The sequence below is a fragment of the Aquarana catesbeiana genome, linkage group LG04 (genome assembly GCF_042186555.1).
Source record: "Aquarana catesbeiana isolate 2022-GZ linkage group LG04, ASM4218655v1, whole genome shotgun sequence".
Classification (NCBI taxonomy): Eukaryota; Metazoa; Chordata; class Amphibia; order Anura; family Ranidae; genus Aquarana; species Aquarana catesbeiana.
In genome coordinates, this window is record NC_133327.1 from 536,625,933 (window position 1) to 536,646,199 (window position 20,267).

The 20,267-nt window shown below is 40.5% G+C and overlaps 1 protein-coding gene across 7 annotated transcripts in view; it reads right to left on the reverse strand.

Moving 5' to 3' along the window:
• Positions 1 to 20,267, reverse strand: part of ADGRG6 (adhesion G protein-coupled receptor G6) — a 295,747-nt gene that overhangs the window by 135,329 nt on the left and 140,151 nt on the right. For all 7 annotated transcript variants that reach the window (XM_073627847.1, XM_073627848.1, XM_073627846.1 and 4 more), the window contains exon 4: positions 12,654 to 13,268. In XM_073627847.1, the coding sequence (XP_073483948.1) occupies positions 12,654 to 13,268 (615 nt within the window). The remainder of the gene's footprint in view (positions 1 to 12,653; positions 13,269 to 20,267) is intronic.

Genomic DNA, 20,267 nt, shown 5'->3' on the forward strand with positions numbered 1-20,267 from the left:
ACTTCAAATGACAGTTTGGGAGTAGGCAGTTACATTTAAAAAAAAGTACAATCTAAAATTGACAAGGGACACCAACATAGTTGTATCTTTGATCTTAAAAACTATGGGATAATGGTGTTGTGGTAACTTGCCCAAAAGAAAAAAAAAACTCCATCAGTATCACCGGTAAAGCAGCTTCACTATTATCCCATTAAAGAAGAAGAGAATGTGCGCTGCATTTGGAGATTTCATAATTTGCCACTGCTCGAATGTTAATTCTCCATTACGAACACTAGTTTACAAGACCGACCGCTTCTGGCTCGTCCTTGCTTCCGAGCATGCGTGTTTGTACTTTAGATTTTTGTCCGATTGACTTGTGTACACTTGCTTGGAAAATCCGACAACAGACATTTGTCCACGGAAAATTTTTAAACCTGCCATCCATCATTTGTCCGCGGAAAATCCAACAACAATTGTCCGATGGAGCATACAAACAGTCAGATTTTCTGCCAACAGCCTGTCATCACACATTTCCCGTCAGAAAATCCGATCAAAGAAAAGGAGAGCTGTGGGACTTTAAATGAGGCGACCGCCATGTCAGATATGGGCAAAAACAACATAAAATTGAACTTACAGTACATGATTTATTGTTACATTGAAGAAAAGTATTGTATCAAATAGATAGGTAGTCACATAAATGTACATGAGAGATAAATGATTTACATATTATAATAACAAGTAACTTCGGGTAATCTAGTAGCACTCAACGCGTTTCCTGGCATTACAGCCAGGAAACATTTATTATGTCTAATTCCTATTTGCTTTGCATGCTATGTTGCAGCATATTTAGTGTAAGTCATGTGACTACCTATCTAATTGATACAATACTTTTCTTCAATGTAACAATAAATCATGTACTGTAACTTCAATTTTATGTTGTTTTTGTCCATATATGACATGGCGGTCGCCTCATTTAAAGTCCCACAGCTCTCCTTTTCTATAAACTAATTTAGGGATGGAGGTCGCCATGTGTGCTATAATGTGTGTGCCAGGTCACATACAGTTCACTGTTTGACAAAATCCGATCATGTGTATGAGGCTCTACACTCAAACTTCTATCTGATTTTCAAAGTTGGCTCAATGCTTATTCTGCATACATGGGCCTTTGTCCTTTAGGAAAGTCTTTTTTTGCTGTTTTTTTCACATACAAGTCTATATAAATGTAAAAGCAACTCAAAACTTGAAGCAATCCCTTAAAGGGTTTGAGAACCCATTTGTAAAAGTCTATGCCAGCCCCTCTATTAGAGGCTGGCATAGCACACTGTGTTAAGCATTTTTTTAAATGAGTGTTGTAAATACCGATTTTTAGCTGTCTTCAGGCCAGTCACATGACTCGCGGCTGCTTTCCAGCACCAATGGATGGCTTCTGCAGGAGGGGCCGTCATCTCCCTCTGACGTCAGCCAGGGAGATCACGTGACTGCACCTCTCCTCCCCATCTCATAGCTGTAAAGTGGCCGCGAGTCATGTGACCGGCCTGAAGACAGCTGAAAATCGGTGTTTACAACACTCGTTTTAAAAAATGCTTAACACAGTGTGCTATGCCAGCCTCTAATAGAGGGGCTGGCAGTGACAAGTCAGAACCCTATCTACAAAGATACTATAACATACTATGTAGTATAATAAAGGTGGATATTGTGGATCACACATATAAAACTTAGAGCAGGGACAAATAACCGAAGGCACTTGCAGGTAGACTTACATGCTTAAAGTAGTTGTAAATTCTCACTTATACCCAGTGAAGTGAATAGCCTCAGATGATACGCAGAGAGGAAACAAATCCTCCTACCTAAGTTTTTCTTGTATATCTGCTGTCTTCTCCTTTCTACGCTCTTTGGAAAGTGCAGATCGTGTTAGAAATCTTTCTTCCTCTTTCAGCAGCACATAGGGGTGGGTGGGGAGACTGGACTGGACTTGTGCTATATGAGAGCTGATTGGAGGAAAGGGACCCCCCCTCCACATAGGCAGAGAAACAAAGGAATGTGCAGAGTTGTAGTCTGAATAGACAAGCTCCCTGCTTATCTACCTCTAAGCTCCCTCCCCGACACAAATTTTCAGCTACTGTTATCTCATGTTTTTGAGAACGTGTCAGAAGTGACTCATGCTGATAACAGAGGAATGGAGCACCAGAGGGAAGCGGTACTTAGAGCTTTGGAGATAAGTAAACACTATATGTATATAGTATCTCACAAAAGTGAGTACACCCCTCACATTTTTTTAAACATTTTATTATATCTTTTCATGTGACAACACTGAAGAAATGACACTTTGCTACAATGTAAAGTAGTGAGTGTACAGATTGTATAACAGTGTACATTTGCTGTCCCCTCAAAATACCTCAACACACAGCCATTAATGTCTACACCACTGGCAACAAAAGTGAGTACACCCCTGGGCCCAATTAGCCATTTTTCCTCCCCGCTGTCATGTGACTCGTTAGTGTTACAAGGTCTCAGGTGCAAATGGGGAGCAGGTGTGTTAAATTTGGTGTGATCACTCTCACTCTCTCATACTGGTCACTAGAAGTGCAACATGGCACCTCATGGCAAAGAACTCTGAGGATCTGAAAAAAATAATTGATGCTCTACATAAAGATGGCCTAGGCTATACGAAGATTGCCAGGATCCTCAAACTGAGCTGCAGCAAGGACCATACAGCGGTTTTCCAGGACAAGTTCCACTAAGAACAGGCCTCGCCATGATCGACCAAAGAAGTTGAGTGCACGTGCCCAGCGTCATATCCAGAGGTTGTCTTTGGGAAATAGACATATGAGTGCTGCCAGCGTTGCTGCAGAGGTTGAAGGGGTGGGGGGTCAGCCTGTCAGTGCTCAGACCATATGCCCCATACTGCATCAAATTGGTCTGCATGGCTGTCATCCCAGAAGGAAGCCTCTTCTAAAGATGATGCACAAGAAAGCCCTCAAACAGTATGCTGAAGACAAGCAGATTAAGTACATGGACTACTGGAACCATGTTCTGTGGTCTGATGAGACCAAGATAAACTTATTTGGTTCAGATGGTGTCAAGCATATGTGGCGACAACCAGGTGAGGAGTACAAAGACAAATGTGTCTTGCCTACAGTCAAGCATGGTGGTGGGAGTGTCATTGTCTAGGGCTGCATGAGTGCTGCAGGCACTGAGGAGCTATAGTTCATTGAGGGAACCATGAATGCCAACATGTACTGTGTCATACTGAAGCAGAGCATGATCCCCTCCCTTTGGAGACTGGGCCGCAGGGCAGTATTCCTACATGATAACAACCCCAAACACACCTCTAAGATGACCACTGCCTTGCTAATGAAGCTGAGGGTAAAGGTGATGGACTGGTCAAGCATGTCTCCAGACCTAAACCCTATTGAGCATCTGTGGGGCATCCTCAAATGGGAGGTGGAGGAGCGCAAGGTCTCTAACATCCACCAGCCCTGTGATGTCATCATGGAGGAGTGGAAGAGGACTTCAGTGGCAACCTGTGAGGCTCTGGTGAACTCCATGCCCAAGAAAAAGGCTGGAAAACAATGGTTGCAACACAAAATATTGACACTTCGGGTCCAATTTGGACATTTTCACTTAAGTATGTACTCACTTTTGTTGCCAGTGGTTTAGACATTAACCCCTTCCCGACCAGCCGCCGCAGTAATACTGCGGCAGGTTGGCTCCCCTGAGTGAATCGTCGTAGCTATACGTCGGCTCACCTTTTGACCACTAGGGGGTCATTGAGCAGCCAAATCTTACGGGGCTGAAGTGGTTAATGGCTGCATGTTGGCTGCAAGTCTGGGCCGCAGGGCAGTATTGCAACATTTTAAGGACCCCAAACACACCTCCAAGAGGACTACTGCCTTGCTAAAGAAGCTGAGGGTAAAGGTGATGGACTGGCCAATCATGTCTCCAGACCTAAACCCTATTGAGCATCTGTGGGGCATTCGCAAATGGAAGGTTGAGATGTGCAAGGTCTTTAACATCCACCAGCTCCATGATGTCGTCATGGAGGAGTGGAAGAGGACTCCAGTGGCAATCTGTGAAGCTCTGGTGAACTCCATGCCCAGAAGGGTTAAGGCAGTGCTGGAAAATAATGGTGGCCACACAAAATATTGATACTTTGGGCCCAATTTGGACATTTTCACTTAGGGGCGTACTCACTTTTGTTGCCAGCGGTTTAGAGATTAATGACTGCATGTTGAGTTATTTTGAGGGGACAGCAAACACTGTTATACAAGCTGTACACTCACTACTTTACATTATAGCAAAGTGTAATTTCTTCAGTGTTGTCACATGAAAAGATAGAATACAATATTTACAAAAATGTGAGGGGTGTACTCACTTTTGTGAGATACTATATACATATAGTGTTTACTTATCTCCAAAGCTCTAAGTACCGCTTCCCTCTGGTGCTCCATTCCTCTGTTATCAGCATGAGTCACTTCTGACACGTTCTCAAAAACATGAAATAACTCATTTTTGTGAGATACTGAATGTGCTTAGTTTAACTTTCATGAATGGGGTTTACAACCAATGTAAACTTTTCACTGGTACCTGGAAGCGCCACTACCATATTGGCAAAGCCAGGCTTGCCCTCCGGCACCTGTGGCCCACCCCTCTCCCTGATGTCAAGGACGTTCACCTACTCACCCTAATTTCTGTGGTAGTGGGCGTAGAGACTCCCTGCAGCAGTGGGCATTGGTTAGTAAAGAAGCTTGCCTGCTTACCCTCTTCCTTGTCTTAAACCTTCAGCTGCAGCAGGTGTGCATGTAAAATCCCTACATTTCTGAAGGTACAGGGTTTGGGGCTAATCTGTGGTCTGAGGGTGCATGAATGTGGGTTGATCTGAGGTGTGAAATTACATGAATTGGGGCTGATCTGAGATTTGAAGGTACGTGAATTAGGGATGGTCTGAGGTCTGAAGTTAAATGAATTGGATCTGATCTGAGGTCTGAAGGTGCATGATTTGGGTTGATCTGAGGTGTGAAGGTGCATGAATTGGGTTGATCTGAGGTGTAAAGGTGCATAAATTGGGGTTGATCTGAGGTGTGAAAGTGCATGAATTGGGGTTGATCAAATGTGTGAGGATGCATGAATTTGGGTTGATCTGAGGTGTGAAGTGGCATGAATTGGGACATATCTGAGATTTGAAGGTACATGAATTAAGGTTGATATGAAGTCTGAAGGTGCATGAATTTATATTATTTTGCCGCATACACACGATCGGTTTTCTCGTCGGAAAAAGATATGATGGCTTTCCGCTCAAGTCTGCCTTTGAAATTACGACCGTCAAGAACGCGGTGACGTACAACACTATGACGAGCCAAAAAAATGACGTTCAATGCTTCCGAGCATGCGTCAAATTGTTTCTGAGCATGCGTAGGGATTTCGCGCTTCGGAATTGCCACAGACGATTGCATTTTCGGATAGGAACATTTCCCGAAAAATGGAGAGCATGCTCTAAATCTTTTGCTGGTTGGAATTCCGCCAGCAAAAGACCGATGGAGCATACACACAGTTGCATTTTCTGACGAAAAAGTCTCATCGGTCTTTTGCGGGCCGAAATTTCAACCGTGTGTACGCAGCATTAGTCTACAATATGCAATAGTTTGCTGATGCACTGGTTGTCTGATGCTTGTAAAATTGACAATTAATATGGAAAAGGTTTCTGACCCCTGATCTAGACGGAAAAAAATGCCCATATATGTAAAGACTATTTTTGAAGTGCAAAAAAAATGAAACCAGCGAGAGTAAGAAAATACCTAATCCTAATGTGATCCTAGTCAATAATACACTTATACCTACAGACAAATCATTTGTAAAAACCAAAGTTGCATCCCAGCATTCTGCTAACAAAACCCCCTATCATACAAAGGTATACAGTAAACTCGGTTTATATAATTTTTACATTATGTAAGCACAAGTTAAAGTGGAAGTAAAGTCAGTGTTTCACCTATAAAACCTTTTACCCCTAAGCAACATGCCCTACCTAGTATAATACTGCTAAGCAGATAGTCTGGTCTGCATTTGGGTAATGGTTTTTAAAGGCTGTAGCAGTGGAACTGTAACAACATCATAGCAATGCTATCTTGGTGCCACCAATGTTTATGACCAGAAGTGAGAATTTTGTGTGCCTATAATGTTATCTGAACTGTATGTGCACTGAGGATGAAACCCTCCAGTGCCATAAATTACTTTCCTGTCTATCATATTGATTAATAGCAGTATACCTTCTTCTGTCCTGACCTCATTTTCTGCAGGGGAATTTAACTTCTAGTGTTATACTAGAGAGTTGCTAAAGCTCTACAATCGTACACAGCAGGTATAGAAATATTTTTACAGAGACAGGGGAACACTTGAGAACAAATCTGGTGTTATCATTCCCACATTGCCTGCTGCCTAAAAAACCTCTTTTGGGGGGCAATTCCCTTTTTTTAGAAATATTTTTACATTCCTATCCCTCTCATAACAAACATTTACAAATAAACTGTCAAGAGACATATTTGCAGTTATAGGAACTATAGCAAAGATCCCTACTTTTAGGCTGCAAACTGGAACTAAGTAGTAATTTTACAATAAATTCCTGTAAACCAGGGGTGTCCAACCTGCGGTCCACAGGCCGCATGTGGCCAAAGACAATTAGGCCCAACACAAAACTGTAAACTTACTTAAAGTCATAGATTTTTGGGGATTTTTTTGTAAAAATTTGTTTACATTTAACACGTGGTCGAAGAACAATTTGACAGTGCCTCCTTACTGGACTTTTATGTGTTTTATCTTCCCAAAGAAAAATATTCCACTCTTCACAATCACGTCTTATTCATGTCATCAGTTTTGGGCATCACCTATATTTGTGCGCAACTATTTTCAAGGATGAAGCAACAAAGGGAAAAATTAGAACCAAAATATCTGATGAGCACATAGAGCAAGGGTCTTCAAACTATGGCCCTCCAGTAGTTCAAGAACTACAATTCCCATCATGCCTAACCATGTCTGTGAATGTCAGAGTTTTACAATGCCTCATGGGATGTGTAGTTCCGCAACAGCTGGGGGGGGCGTAGTTTGAGGATCCCTGACATAGAGAATTCATTGAGAATTGCTACTACATCCAAAGAACCAGATATTAATGGGTTAGTTTATCAAATACAGTGTTAAATATCATACTAGTTTTGTGTTGCCCTTTTTTACTTTTATAATAAAAAAAAAATTAGTTATTATTACTCAGAAAGGTACATTATCTGTATCAGTGATCGTTAACTTGTGATATGCCTGATGTTTTCTGCTCATCAGCTTTCCTTATTATTCATGTATTTTATCTGTGGCCCAAGACAATTCCTTTTCTTCAAATGTGGATGAGGAAGGTCAAATGGTTGGACACCCCTGCTGTAAACAAATACTTACATTGAATGCCCCATGGTTTGTCTACTAAAATGTGTATTTTTAGGTGACCCCAGTAGGTTGTTAAATATTTTAAATGTCCAATTCCCTGCAAAATAAGATCCCTGGATAGTTCATAACTCTTATATATCCTGTGTTTTGGCACTGAAACCCTTTTAGTCTCTTTGGCATTCAGCAATTCCAAGAAAGTTGGGTGGATGTGTCCTTGCCATGTGCTGGTTTCTTAATCTGATTACTACGTCACTGGGACACTTTCCCATGTGTGGCATGCTAATGAGACCGATGGAGGCTGCAGTGCTAAAACTGAGAGCAGGTGGAAGTCGTAAGCTACCAGGGAGATAAATAAAATGACTCTTCTCTTGCTGGGATCTTCCCTTTTGATGTATTTAGAGACCTGAGAGGTTCTTTTTAACTTCTATATCAACCCACTAATAAAAGAAAAATAAGGTTAAAATGCATGAGGAGGGAAAGAGCCACCTCTGCCCCTCTATTAGCCCTGTATGTGCACATATACACACACATGAACATATATGTTCGTGTTGATATATTCAAGCAGGGGGCAAAACCAGTCAAGTATAAAATAAACTTGAGACATAACACTATTCCTTAAGTGCAAGTACCACAATGCCTTCCACACTTTCTCATGACCTTGCACAAACCATAAGAACAACTCAGCAGCCAAGAATAACACTTTATTGGCTTGTGGGTTGGTAAAAAATAGGCACAGCAGAGTACAGACTAAACTATGGTAAACCTGATAGGATTATGTTGAAGCAAATCTAAACAAAATCACTAACATTTAAAATAATCTCTATCATGTTAATGTTATTTAAAAATCATTTTCAGTCTTTTTAAACCTGTAGCTTTAACAAAAATATTTGCTAATCCTGCCATAAAAGTCCTCGATAAGGCACTGCCTGCTATAGGGTGACAACACTCTGTCCCTGCTCCCCAATTACTCTCTTGTCACTCTGTCACAAGCACTTTCATTGGAAGCTATAAGCAACTATGTTAAGGCTCATAGCTCAGGGATGTTTCGTGGCTGTCACCATCAGGGAGCTTGTCCTGAGCAAGTGAGAAGTAAAAACTACTAAAAAAGAAAAGAAAGCAGTATTTTTTAAGTAAAAAAAAAAAGACAACTGTTTATGATGCACAGTCTACAAATCTACTTGTCAAGGGTATTGCACATCTAGAGTGCTCTCACTGACCATAAATATATATATGTGGGCCCTTCCCCACTGACAACCACCATAAGGGGGACTACATTTTTTTCTTTTGGTGTTTTTTTTGGCCAAAATTAATATTTGGCTCATTTTTATTGTATGATTATTACTGAAAATATTTTTGCCTTATAAAATTTTAGTAATATGATTGTTAAATTTTAATATAAATCAGTAATAAATATATCTAATGTAATTGCTAACACCTGTAAAGTAAAAAAAGACCCTTGGATGCAGATGCCGTCTGCACAAAGTGAAAGCTAGTGTTAATCATCTTTGACTCCCCCTACACCATATTAATCACCTCCTGCCTGTGCTATAGCTGAAAGACAGCTACAGCGTGGGCCTTAATTGCTGGGAGGGTGTTCATGTACGTCCCCCTGTGCATGAGTTGCCTGGCAACCCCCTGTGGGGGGGCGCACAGCGCGCTCTGCAATCACAGAGTCAATGACACTCGGCTGATCACAGATCGGAGTAAAGGGCCGATCCCAGCCCGTTACCATGTGATCAGCTGTCAGCCAATGACAGCTGATCATGTGATGTAAATAGAAGATCTGCATTCTTTTTTTTTTCCTCGCACATTTGTTGCTCAATAAAGATTTAAAGGGAGCTGTAAAACAGTTTTTTTTCTATATTTATAATTTAATTTGAATTGCTCTTCTGAAACTGTTATTTTTTTAGTCATGTGACCGGCACAGCACCAATCAGGGCTGTGTATACACAGACTAATACAGTAAAGAGCATACTTTAGCAAACTAATAGAAGCCCCTCCCAAAGATCTTTCCCTGCTAATGCCAAAGAACAGGGAAAGATCATGTGACCACACAACAGTGCTACAGGAATAAGGTATTGAGAGGATTTAAAAAAGAAATACAATTGCATGATATATATCTCTTCTAACAGGAGAAGTTACCTTTGACTGGCGGACAGCTAACATTTTACCTATCCACAAGAAGGGCAGCAAGGTAGAAGCTGGCAATTACAGGCCAGTGAGTTTAACATCAGTTGTAGTTAAGTTATTGGAATCACTCCTGAAAAGAAGGATCCCTGATTACCTAAAAATACACAGCTTGCTGGACCTAAAGCAGCATGGCTTTACTGAGGGCAGATCATGTCAGACTAATTTGATTGTATTTTTTGACTATATTACCAATGTTTTGGACCAGGGTGGTGCTGTGGACATGGCATATCTTGATTTCAGCAAGGCATTTTATACAGTTCCACATAATGATCTAATACAAAAGTTGTGCTAGCTAGGACTTAACCCTTGGGTGGTTTGGTGGATATGCAGTTGGCTAAGGGATAGATCCCAGAGTGTGGTTGTAAATGGGGTTCACTCAGAACAGAGACCAGTCACTAGTGGTGTACCACAAGGCTCTGTACTAGGTCCTGTTATATTTAATCTATTTGTAAGTGATATAACTAAAGGTTTGTTGGGCAAGGTATGTTTTTTTGCTGATGACACAAAGGTGTGTAATATGGTTGATATGCCTGAAGGTGTCTGTAACATGGAACATGATTTGGCATTGCTGGAGGATTGGTCAAAGCAGTGGAGACCGCAGTTCAATGTTTCTAAATGTAAAATAATGCCCCTGAGAGAGTATAATATTGGGGGTACAGCGTTCGTTAGCCAGCACTACAGAAGAAAAAAATATGCTTATTTCAGATGATTGCAAAATGAGCAAACAGTGTGATCAGGCAGTAGGAAAAGCAAATAGAATACTAGGATGAATCACTAGAGGGATCACCAGCAGGAGGAAGGAGGTTCTGATTCCCTTATATAGATCTTTAGTGAGACCTCATTTAGAATACTGTGTCCACATCTGGAGACCTCACTTACACAAAGATATTGATAAGATAGAATGAGTCCAGAGATGGGAAACAAAAATGGTGAAAGGTGTGGGAGATAAAACATATCAAGAGTGACTTCAGTAACTTAATATGTACAGTCTGGAGGAAAGAAGGGAAATGAGAGACATGACTGAAACCTTTAATACATCAAGGAGGTGAATAAGGTTCACGAAGGCAGTCTTTTCAATATGAAACCAAAATCAAGAACACAGGGACATGACCTCAAACTAACTGGAGAAAAGTTCAAAATGAATCTTAGAAAGTATTATTTTACTGAAAAGTTTATGATTGGAATAAACTACCAACAGAGGTAGTGAGACAGTCAACAGTGAATGGCTTTAAACATGCTTGTGATAAACATATTTCTATAGTCAGACAACAAGGTTAACCACTTCAATACCAGGCACTTAGACACCTTCCCGCCCAGACCAATTTTCAGCTTTCAGCACTGTCGCAATTTGAATGACAATTGCGCGGTCATGCTACACTGTACCCAAACAAATTTTTTATCATTTTGTTCCCACAAATAGAGCTTTCTTTTGGTGGTATTTGATCACCTCTGCGGTTTTTATTTTTTGCGCAACAAATAAAAAAAGACCGAAAATTTTGAAAAAAAAACAAGTTTTTCTTTGTTTCTGTTAAACCTTTTTGTAAATAAGTACGTTTTCTTCTTCAATGACGGGCACTGATATGGCTGCACTGATACGGCAGCACTGATGGGCACCGATGAGGTGGCACCGATGAGGTGGCACTGATGAAGTGGCACTGACGGGCACTGATGATGGGCACTAATAGGCGGCACTGATGGGCACTGATAGGTGGCACTGATGGGCACTGATAGGTGGCACTGGTATGCGGCACTGATGGGCACTCATAGGTGGCACGGATGGGCACTTATAGGCGGCACTGATGGGCACTCATAGGTGGCATTGATGGGCACTCGTAGGTGGCATTGATGGTTACTTATGGGTGGCACTGATAGTTGGCACAGATGGGCACGGATGGGCACTGATAGATGGGCACTGATGGGCACGGATGGGCACTGACAGGTGGCATGAATGGACACTGATGGGTGGCACTGATGGCATTGCTTGTTTGCAGTGATGCCCCTAAGGGTGGCATTGCTGGGCATCACTGCAACATAATTGTGCCAATCAGTGCCCATTTGTGGGCACTGATTGGCACAGATTTGGCACACTGGGCACATGTGGATGGCCATGGGGTACATACCTGGCCATCCACATGTTGCCCCTTCCCTGGTGGTCCTAGTGGCGATCCCTGGTGGTCCAGTGTGGTGATCTGCGGGGGGGCTGCGCTGATAAACAATCAGCGCAGACCCCCCCCTGCCAGGAGAGCCGCCGATCGGCTCTCCTCTACTCGCGTCTGTCAGACGCGAGTGAGGAAGAGCCGATCAACGGCTCTTCCTATTGACAGCGTGATCAGCCGTGATTGGACATGGCTGATCACGTGGTAAAGAGCCTCCGCCGGAGGCTTTTTACCATGATCGGTGGAGGGGTGTGTCAGACTGACACACCGCTCCACCGATCGCCGCAATGCGCGCCCCCGGGGGCGCGCTGCGGCATGTTATCCTGCTGGACGTCATATGACGTCCAGTCAGGATAACACAACCACTTCCCGGACGTCAATCCGCTATAGGGCAGGCGGGAAGTGGTTAATAAAAAAGGAAAAAAATAAATAAAAATAAAATGGGCAGACTCGATGGACTACTCAGTCTTTTTCTGCCGTCACTTTTCTATGTTTCTATATAATTTATGTGAATGAATGATGGCAATTAACACTTCTCTGTTTAATATCACTTCAAAAATTATTTCAAGGGTTTCTCTGACGCTTATAGGATTAGTAGTAACATATGGGATTTTTATTAAAAATGTGAATGGGCTCCTAGCTGGTTACCCTATTGTTACACGTACATATAGAAATAATATGGTCCTTTGAGTGTACTGTTTACTGGTATAATTTTTATGTAATGCCGACTTTAATGAGAGATTTGGAAAAATATACACACTTGTTTGCTGTTCACCTTCCTGTATTGCAACTGAAACATGTGCTGTTAATACAAAACACATGCCATACTTCTTATGTGTAAACAATAGCATAAACAATACCAGAGGCAGAAAAACTATAGAAAAACATTTGTAAATCTCGACTTACCACAGCTAAGTTTGCTTTCTGTTTTCCTGGTCCATGATGGGATGTTCCAATACCTGTTCTCCCAGTTTATAATATTTCCTATATTATCACAGGTAAGGTTTGCAAGTGCATCAAAACCCATTGAAATATTCCATAGACGAAAGTTGTAAACATCCCCTTGCAGTGGTTTTGATGTCGAATTATAAGATCCTAACATGAACCTTCCACTGCCAGGGATTGTCAGATCCCTTGCATCTGGGCAGAGATTAGACAAATTTGCAGTTCCAGCCTTCACAAATATCTCCTCTGACTGGTTATTCCATACTATACACAGCTGGCGAAATGATGATGTGAAGAACTCTTCACCAGGGTATGGAGATGAGGATAGATTTAAAGGGCAAGGAACACCCAAAATAACCAACGTATACCCATTTTCAGTTCTTCCGAAACTTAGGAGGTTCGTTGTAGAGTTTTTGTAAGAAAAAATTGCCCAGTTCTTTGTACTGTTGTTGGTTTTTGTGGCTTCGAAACAGACAGTCATTTGAGTCAGTGGAGGAATAGAAACGTTGGATGTAACGAGTCCTGAGCTTTGGTTCTGTGGTACAGTGACTATTTGGTTTCTTAACGATACAGCCACTAATAAGAGAAGATAAAAACGTGGGTTCAGTCCAAGCGAGAAATATAATCACATTCATAATATTGCCAAGACAGGAAATGCTATATTTACGATTAAAACCTAAGGCTTCACTGCTGCTGGTAAACAGTTGGGCGTTTTTTTCAGCTGCACCTGAACTCTCCTCTGTGTTATCCTATCAGTACATGTACACAGGGTCGTTTATAGTCATTTCTAAGCAGTTGAGTTTAGAAGCATTTTTTGGAAAACAAAAAAATGCATTCAGGATGGATGGTCAGAGGCATTTGAAATGCCAAATGTCTGTAACAGCTTGTAAATGCGTGTAAACCTGGTAACTTGCGTTTAGCCGTGTTTTGTTTACAGGCGCTTTTAATGGAGAAACATTTTTGACTATTTGAAAAAAAAAAAAAACGCTCCTAAACGCAAACACGGCTAAACACGGCATGTAAATGCAGCAAAACGGACGTTTTTAAACGTTGGTTACTATCTGTCAAGTTAAATTGTTCAGGAGAGGTTTTAAAATGTCCCGTGTACATTAAGCCTAAAAAGTGAATGTGACATTCATCACACATTCATTAGAATTGTATCTTCCTGGTGCGTGGGTTTAATATTCATCTGCAGTGACTTTTTGGTGAATGCCTCATTCACTACTTTCTAAATATACCCTATTAGCTGAAGTAAAACAAAAATAAAACTTATCTATAGATTTAGTAAGCTACCTATAATGAATTAGAATTGATTGATTCACCAGGCCACACATGTAAATTGCCACCATCCCTTGGTAATACATAGAATAAACCTCAAGAATATGGGATTTTATAGGCAATTGAAAAAAAAAAAAAAAAATATATATATATATATATATATATATATATATATATATATATATATAATTAATATTTATTGTAGAAAAATGATTGAATCAATGATCCTGCCCCGAAACGTACACATTATACAGGTATGGTGCACAGCGGATACTCTCACATTTCTATGCTTGGTTGTCACATGAGTGATGTAACATGGTGAGTGTATATAGCAATCTGTATGATTCTACTTTCAGAAGGTCTGTACAGTAATTTTGATAGCTTTGGGGTTTATCTGCACATTTTTTTTTTTTATTCCAAAGACAAAATACAAAACCATGTGTTAGAACAAGAATGCCAACTCCTTTGATAAAAGAAAAAAATTGCAAAAATAGAGAAAATCGAAATGTGGGCAAATGCTTTCCCAGTACTTTATATTTGTATGCTTGTTTCACAATCTTTATGACATAAACACTTTTTCTACATTCAACCAGTGGCGGCCCTTCCATTAGGGGCGCCTGGGCTCCACCCCCTCTCTCCACGCCACCCTTACATAAATAATGGGTATGCCTCGTACACACGATCGGATTGCTGGCCAACAAAACTGTGGAATTTTGTCCAAAGGACAAACTTGTCCTGCATACACACGGTCACACAAATGTTGGCCAACAATTATGAACCTAGTGACGTACTAGACGTACTACGTGTTTTTTCAGCTCTTTAGCGCCACCCTTTGGGCACCTTCTGCTAATTTCGTGTTAGTAGATGTTTGGTGAGTGTTGATTTGTGCTTTTCTTTTCGTGTTTTTCATTTAGCGCTTTTCATTTCGTGCTTTTCAGTTCGTTTCTGAATGGCCGTTCGTCAACCAGACATTTTGCGGAATCGGAGGTGATAACGTGTTATTATTGGTCTTGGAGTTATTGCTTTGGCATTATTTTTTTGGTTGAATAATGATTTGATTTGGTATATTTTCTATATTTTTGGATGCATAGAATGTACTTTTTGGTTAAATTCTATTGGCAGATAGCATGTCTAATTTTATTTGTTTTCTTTTTTTAATGCACAATAAAAAAATTGTGTAGAATAATATTTGGCTATGTGTTTTACTTCACAGTAGGCAGTTACAATTAAAAAAAATACAAAGTAAAATTGACAAGGAACACCAACATAGTTGTATCTTTGATCTTAAAATCTACAGGATAATTGTGTTGTGGTAACTTGCCCAAAAAAAAAAAAAAAAAAAACATAATAATATTATTCTTGATACCACTAGAAAAAAAAAGCCTTTGAAAATTTGTTTGCAATAACTCCATCAGTATCACCAGCAAAGCAGATTCATTATTATCCAATTAAAGAAGAAGAGATTGTGCGCTGCATTTGGAGATTTCATAATTTGCCACGTCACGAATGTTAATTCTCCATTACAAACGCTAGTTTACAAGACCTACCGCTTCTGCTTCTTCTGCGTGTTTGTACTTTGGACTTTTGTCCAACGGACTTGTGTACACACAACTGGAAAGTCCGACAACACACATTTGTTGGTGAAAAATTTGAACACATGCTAGCCAACATTTGTTGGCGGAAAGTCCGACAACAATTGTCCGATGGAGCATACACGGTCGGATTGTCCGCCAACAGCCTGACATCCAACATTTCCCGTCAGAAAGTCTGATCATGTGTACGGGGCTTTAGATTCAAGCATAGCATGAATCTATCCTTGGCCACGGCCACCCCCAATTCAGGAGTTCGGCCCCTTTCAGGATGCGGGGTGCCTGAATTACAGTGGCCGGGGTGTTTTTTAAGCACCTGATTAGAGCAATGGGCTCTGATAGGCTTTAGAATAGGGTGGGCTCAGATCACAGAGCATTGCTCCATGAGCCCACCCAGGTGTTACAACAGCGAATGAATATTCGCTGTTGTAACATTGATCCTCAATCCAGCCAATCAAATTGGCCAAAAAGAGAAGAGACCCAATTGACCGCCAAGGAGGAGGGAGGAAACGGAAGCCCATGGAGAGTAGGGGAAGGGAGAGCCATCGGTGCCACGGCTGAGGAGCAAGGGAAGCTGCCGGTGAAGCGCTGCATAGATGGGGAAAGTGCACCTGATCCGACCGACAGACCGGTACTGTTTGCTGCCCCCCCCAAAAAAAAATACCATTTACCATCGGCTGCCACTGCATTCAAGTTTTTTTGCCATAAATACGAATACTACTCATCTTTTCAACCCATAAAGAACAAAGTAAATTGAACAACAAGTAACAAATAAATTAAATTGCACCTATGACCAGATTATGGACATTAATGGGGGGATTTACTAATGCTGGATAGTGCAAAATCTGGTGCAGCTCCACAGAGAAACAAATCAGCTTCCAGTTTTTATTGTCAAAGTTTAATTGAACAAGCTGATTGGCTACCATGCACAGCTGCACCAGATTCTGAGTGCTCCAGTTTTAGTAACTCCCCCTAAATAACTTATACCTTCCTAATAAGCAGTATCATAAGCTGCTTTTACTGTGAAGTTATTCATTCTCAAATATCCCCAAAAAAACTAAAGCCATGTTTCGGTGGTTTCTAACAGCTTAGAAACAGCTGCTACTAGTCTGCCAGATCTGCTCCCATACAAAAAAGCAAAGCTTTCAGGTCACGTGCTGTGAATTGCTGGACCGGGTAACAATCATCTGTTCATGGGCAGCCTAAATGTCTTTCACAATGAAAACTCTCTCACATTCCTTCAATCTAACTAATCAGAGCAGGATACAACACAATACACAAAGTGCGACAAACACAAGTAGGGACAGAACCATACGTATTAATGTTCTTATTCACAGCAGTTACAAACATTTGAAATGAAATGGCAGGAAATGCATACACCTTTTTGCTTTTTCCACATATCTGTGCTTATCTCAAATGCATCTCTTTCAGCTGTGTTTGTATTCGCCATAACAAAAGCCCTCTGAAAGAATAGTCATAGTATTTGGTTTCCTGGTGACAAAATGATGCTTTACAGCATTTCCAGCTTTTCCCACAGCCATATCTTATTGGGCATCAGAGTCTCTCATAGTTACTGTATTTGTCATTACAGATACAGGACAGACATAAGGATAGACATAAGGAGCTGAAGGATCTGTGTCAGGATAGACATAAGGAGCTGAAGGACCTGTCATTTCTGAGAGTGGTACGTTAAATTTCATGAAGTAACAAGGGACATTTTTATAAAGCAAAGTCATTCAAATCCCTTACACTGAATATTATGTTGTAGTATTTCGGATCCTTTAGTAAATGTTTATTAATATTACTAAAAGAGGTATTACAGCCCATCGCTGGGTTGCTTCCAGGTAAGTCAGGTAAGGAGTGCACTTCAGAGAACTGCATAGCTGACCATACACAAAAGTAAATTTACCTGGTTCAGCAGGGACTGGATGAATTTCAATAACAGAGTGACCATCCCCACTTGACATTATGTAAAAAAGAAGACCCCCTCAAAGGGGTTAACAAAAAAAGAATGTTTGTATATATGAATTTTTAGATTCTGTATAAATAAAAAATAATTTTTATATAACTGCAGTTGTATAGTCCTTGGGTACCGAGATAATCCATTCTTCTTTTTTACCTCTTTTGGGGCAATTGAGGGTTGTCTCCATTTTTCAAAAATTGTAATTTTAGGATAATGGTACCCCTCCCCTTCCCTTCTTTTTATCATATAGATTAAAGGCCTATTTTTGCCCACTTGATATTAGTCAGTTGTTTAACCAACACTTGTCGATCAGCCCCTGTCCCTGTCAGGATACCATTGGTGGGTGGAGTTCCTCTTTCCAACTTGTTTGTGTGTGGAGGAATCTGTTATTTATTTTTTTATTTTTTTAACCAAAAAAATAAAAATAAAATCTAACAATGTTTTTTTTGCCAGCTTTAGACAATTCTAATATGGTGTTTAAGGCAACTCTTTGAAAAAATGTGATGGAAATTATTTCTAAGGTGCAGCTGACCATAGATAGTAAAAGGCTCACTGAAGCAGCAGCTACCCCTCACAAGATGGAAGGGCAAGAAAGAACTAAGTAGCAGATATTCTATCTATAAACCCAGGAAAGAGGTTAAAAGGTGGGTATTGCAAAGCAACCAGTTACTGGTAAAAATGCCAGGATGCATAGGTGTGACTGAAGAAATCAGAGTCACTGACTTACAATCTGCTGAGGAGCAGGGAAGTGAATGTGGAGAAAGGCAAGTCCAACCAGAAGGGTTCTAAAGAGTAAAAGTATTAATAGTGACCTGACTGCCTATAATATAAGTCAGATGTCAGTACAGTTGCCTTTACAGTACCTGATAACAGACGAGTCAGTGTTTTGTTATGTTGATGTGGGGGATAGCCAATCAATTGCATGTATTCCCTCTGCAGACATTGCCCTATCAAACAATGGTCAAAACAGAAAGGCTTTGCTGGTCTGATTGTTTTAAAGTCCAAAAGTTGAGGAAGTTAATCCAGAGCTCTGTAAAGTGGAGCTAACAGATATACCTAAGTATTTTACCATATCAGCTTTGCTAGTGGTAGTGGACAAAAAGTAAAATGTGTAAAAACATGACCCTTTCAAAGTAGAATGAAATTAAGAGTGTCCATCTAAAAAAGCTTTTTAAGAGGAGGCTTTGTCCTAGAGGCTCAAAGCTTAATTGACACCTGTGGAGTAATACTACTGTACGTCTCTGTAAAGGCCGTAAAACCAGAAGAGCTTAAAGAATGATGTCCTGCATAGGAGTTCTGGTAATGCCTACAAAGATATCAGGGCTGGTACATGGCATGTAATTATTACTCAGAATATATTATTCAGATTTGTGGAAGCACACTTTCAGGAAGACTCTAAAATATCTAAGTAAGAATTGTGGCAGAATAGCAGTAGGCCTCTGTAAAACATGCCTTTGGAGGCATACTAAAAAGTTCCTCTTTAAATTACATTTTAGAAGTAGTGCAGAATACTGCCCATGTGGGTGGTAGATAGCATCAATGTACTAAAAAGGGGGACTTGATTGCCTGTCCTGATGTAGGCACAGTGTGGTTGAGAGACATGGAGTATGGTTGGTGTATTTTGACACCTATCTAAAAACAGAGGGGGAAGGATATATAAAAGGCTGGCACTGATGCAGGTTAAGCTTGGTTTGGCATGAAAGGAATATTTAATTAGGTGTGAGATTGATTGGCAGGTGGATGTTGGCCCACAAAAGGCAGTCAGTCTATCCGGTCAGAGCTGTAGAGAAATTTTATTTGTATAAAAGTGGATGAAAAAGCAACACAAGTTGGACAGACATTAGGTCTTTACGACCTGTTGTCAGAAAGCTTTTGAGAAGACAACTTCCTGTGCTTTATGCTTGTGTCAACTATTATCAGTCACGCTGTTCTGCACTTTCTCTGAGGACTGCAGATCTATGCAATTTGACTTATGGAGAATAGGAAAGGGGCAGGGTTACTCAGTCTGCCCTAAAAAGGACCATACATGGGTCAGTTTTTTCATTTGACCAGCGGGTTGAAAAGTAAAAAATGATCCAATTGTGTGGATGGGGGAATCCTCCCCACTGTGTCTTTGTATTCTGACAGCGAGGAGGTTTCTCCACCATCAGAACACACAGATCAGCGCTGCAGTTTATTGCCTGTGGCACCGATTGAGCGAGAATATACAGACAGGGCTGTTTAACTGGAGTCAATCGGTAGATCCACTTCCAATTTTGAAAAAAAATGACATTTTCTACTTATTGTTATAAAAAAATCCAATAAACTCAATTTTAGTCGTACATTTAGGCCAAAATGTATTCGGCCACATGTCTTTGGTAAAAAAAATGTCAATAAGCGTATATGTATTGCCTATTTATTGCGCAAAAGTTATAGCGTCTACAAACAAGGGTACATTTTCTGGAATTTACACAGCTTTTAGTTTATGACTGCCTTTTTGTCATTTTGTCATTTCTTGAGGTGCTAAAATGGCAGGGCAGTACAACCCCCCCAAACGACCCCATTTTGGAAAGTAGACACCCCAAGGAAATTAAGGAAATTGCTAAGAGGCATGTTGAGCCCATTGAATATTAATTTTTTTATCCCAAGTAATTGAATAATACTCAGGAGAAGCAGCTAAATGTATTTTGGGGTGCAATTCCACATATGCCTATGGCCTGTGTGAGCAATATATCATTTAGTGACAACTGTGTGCAAAAAAAAAAA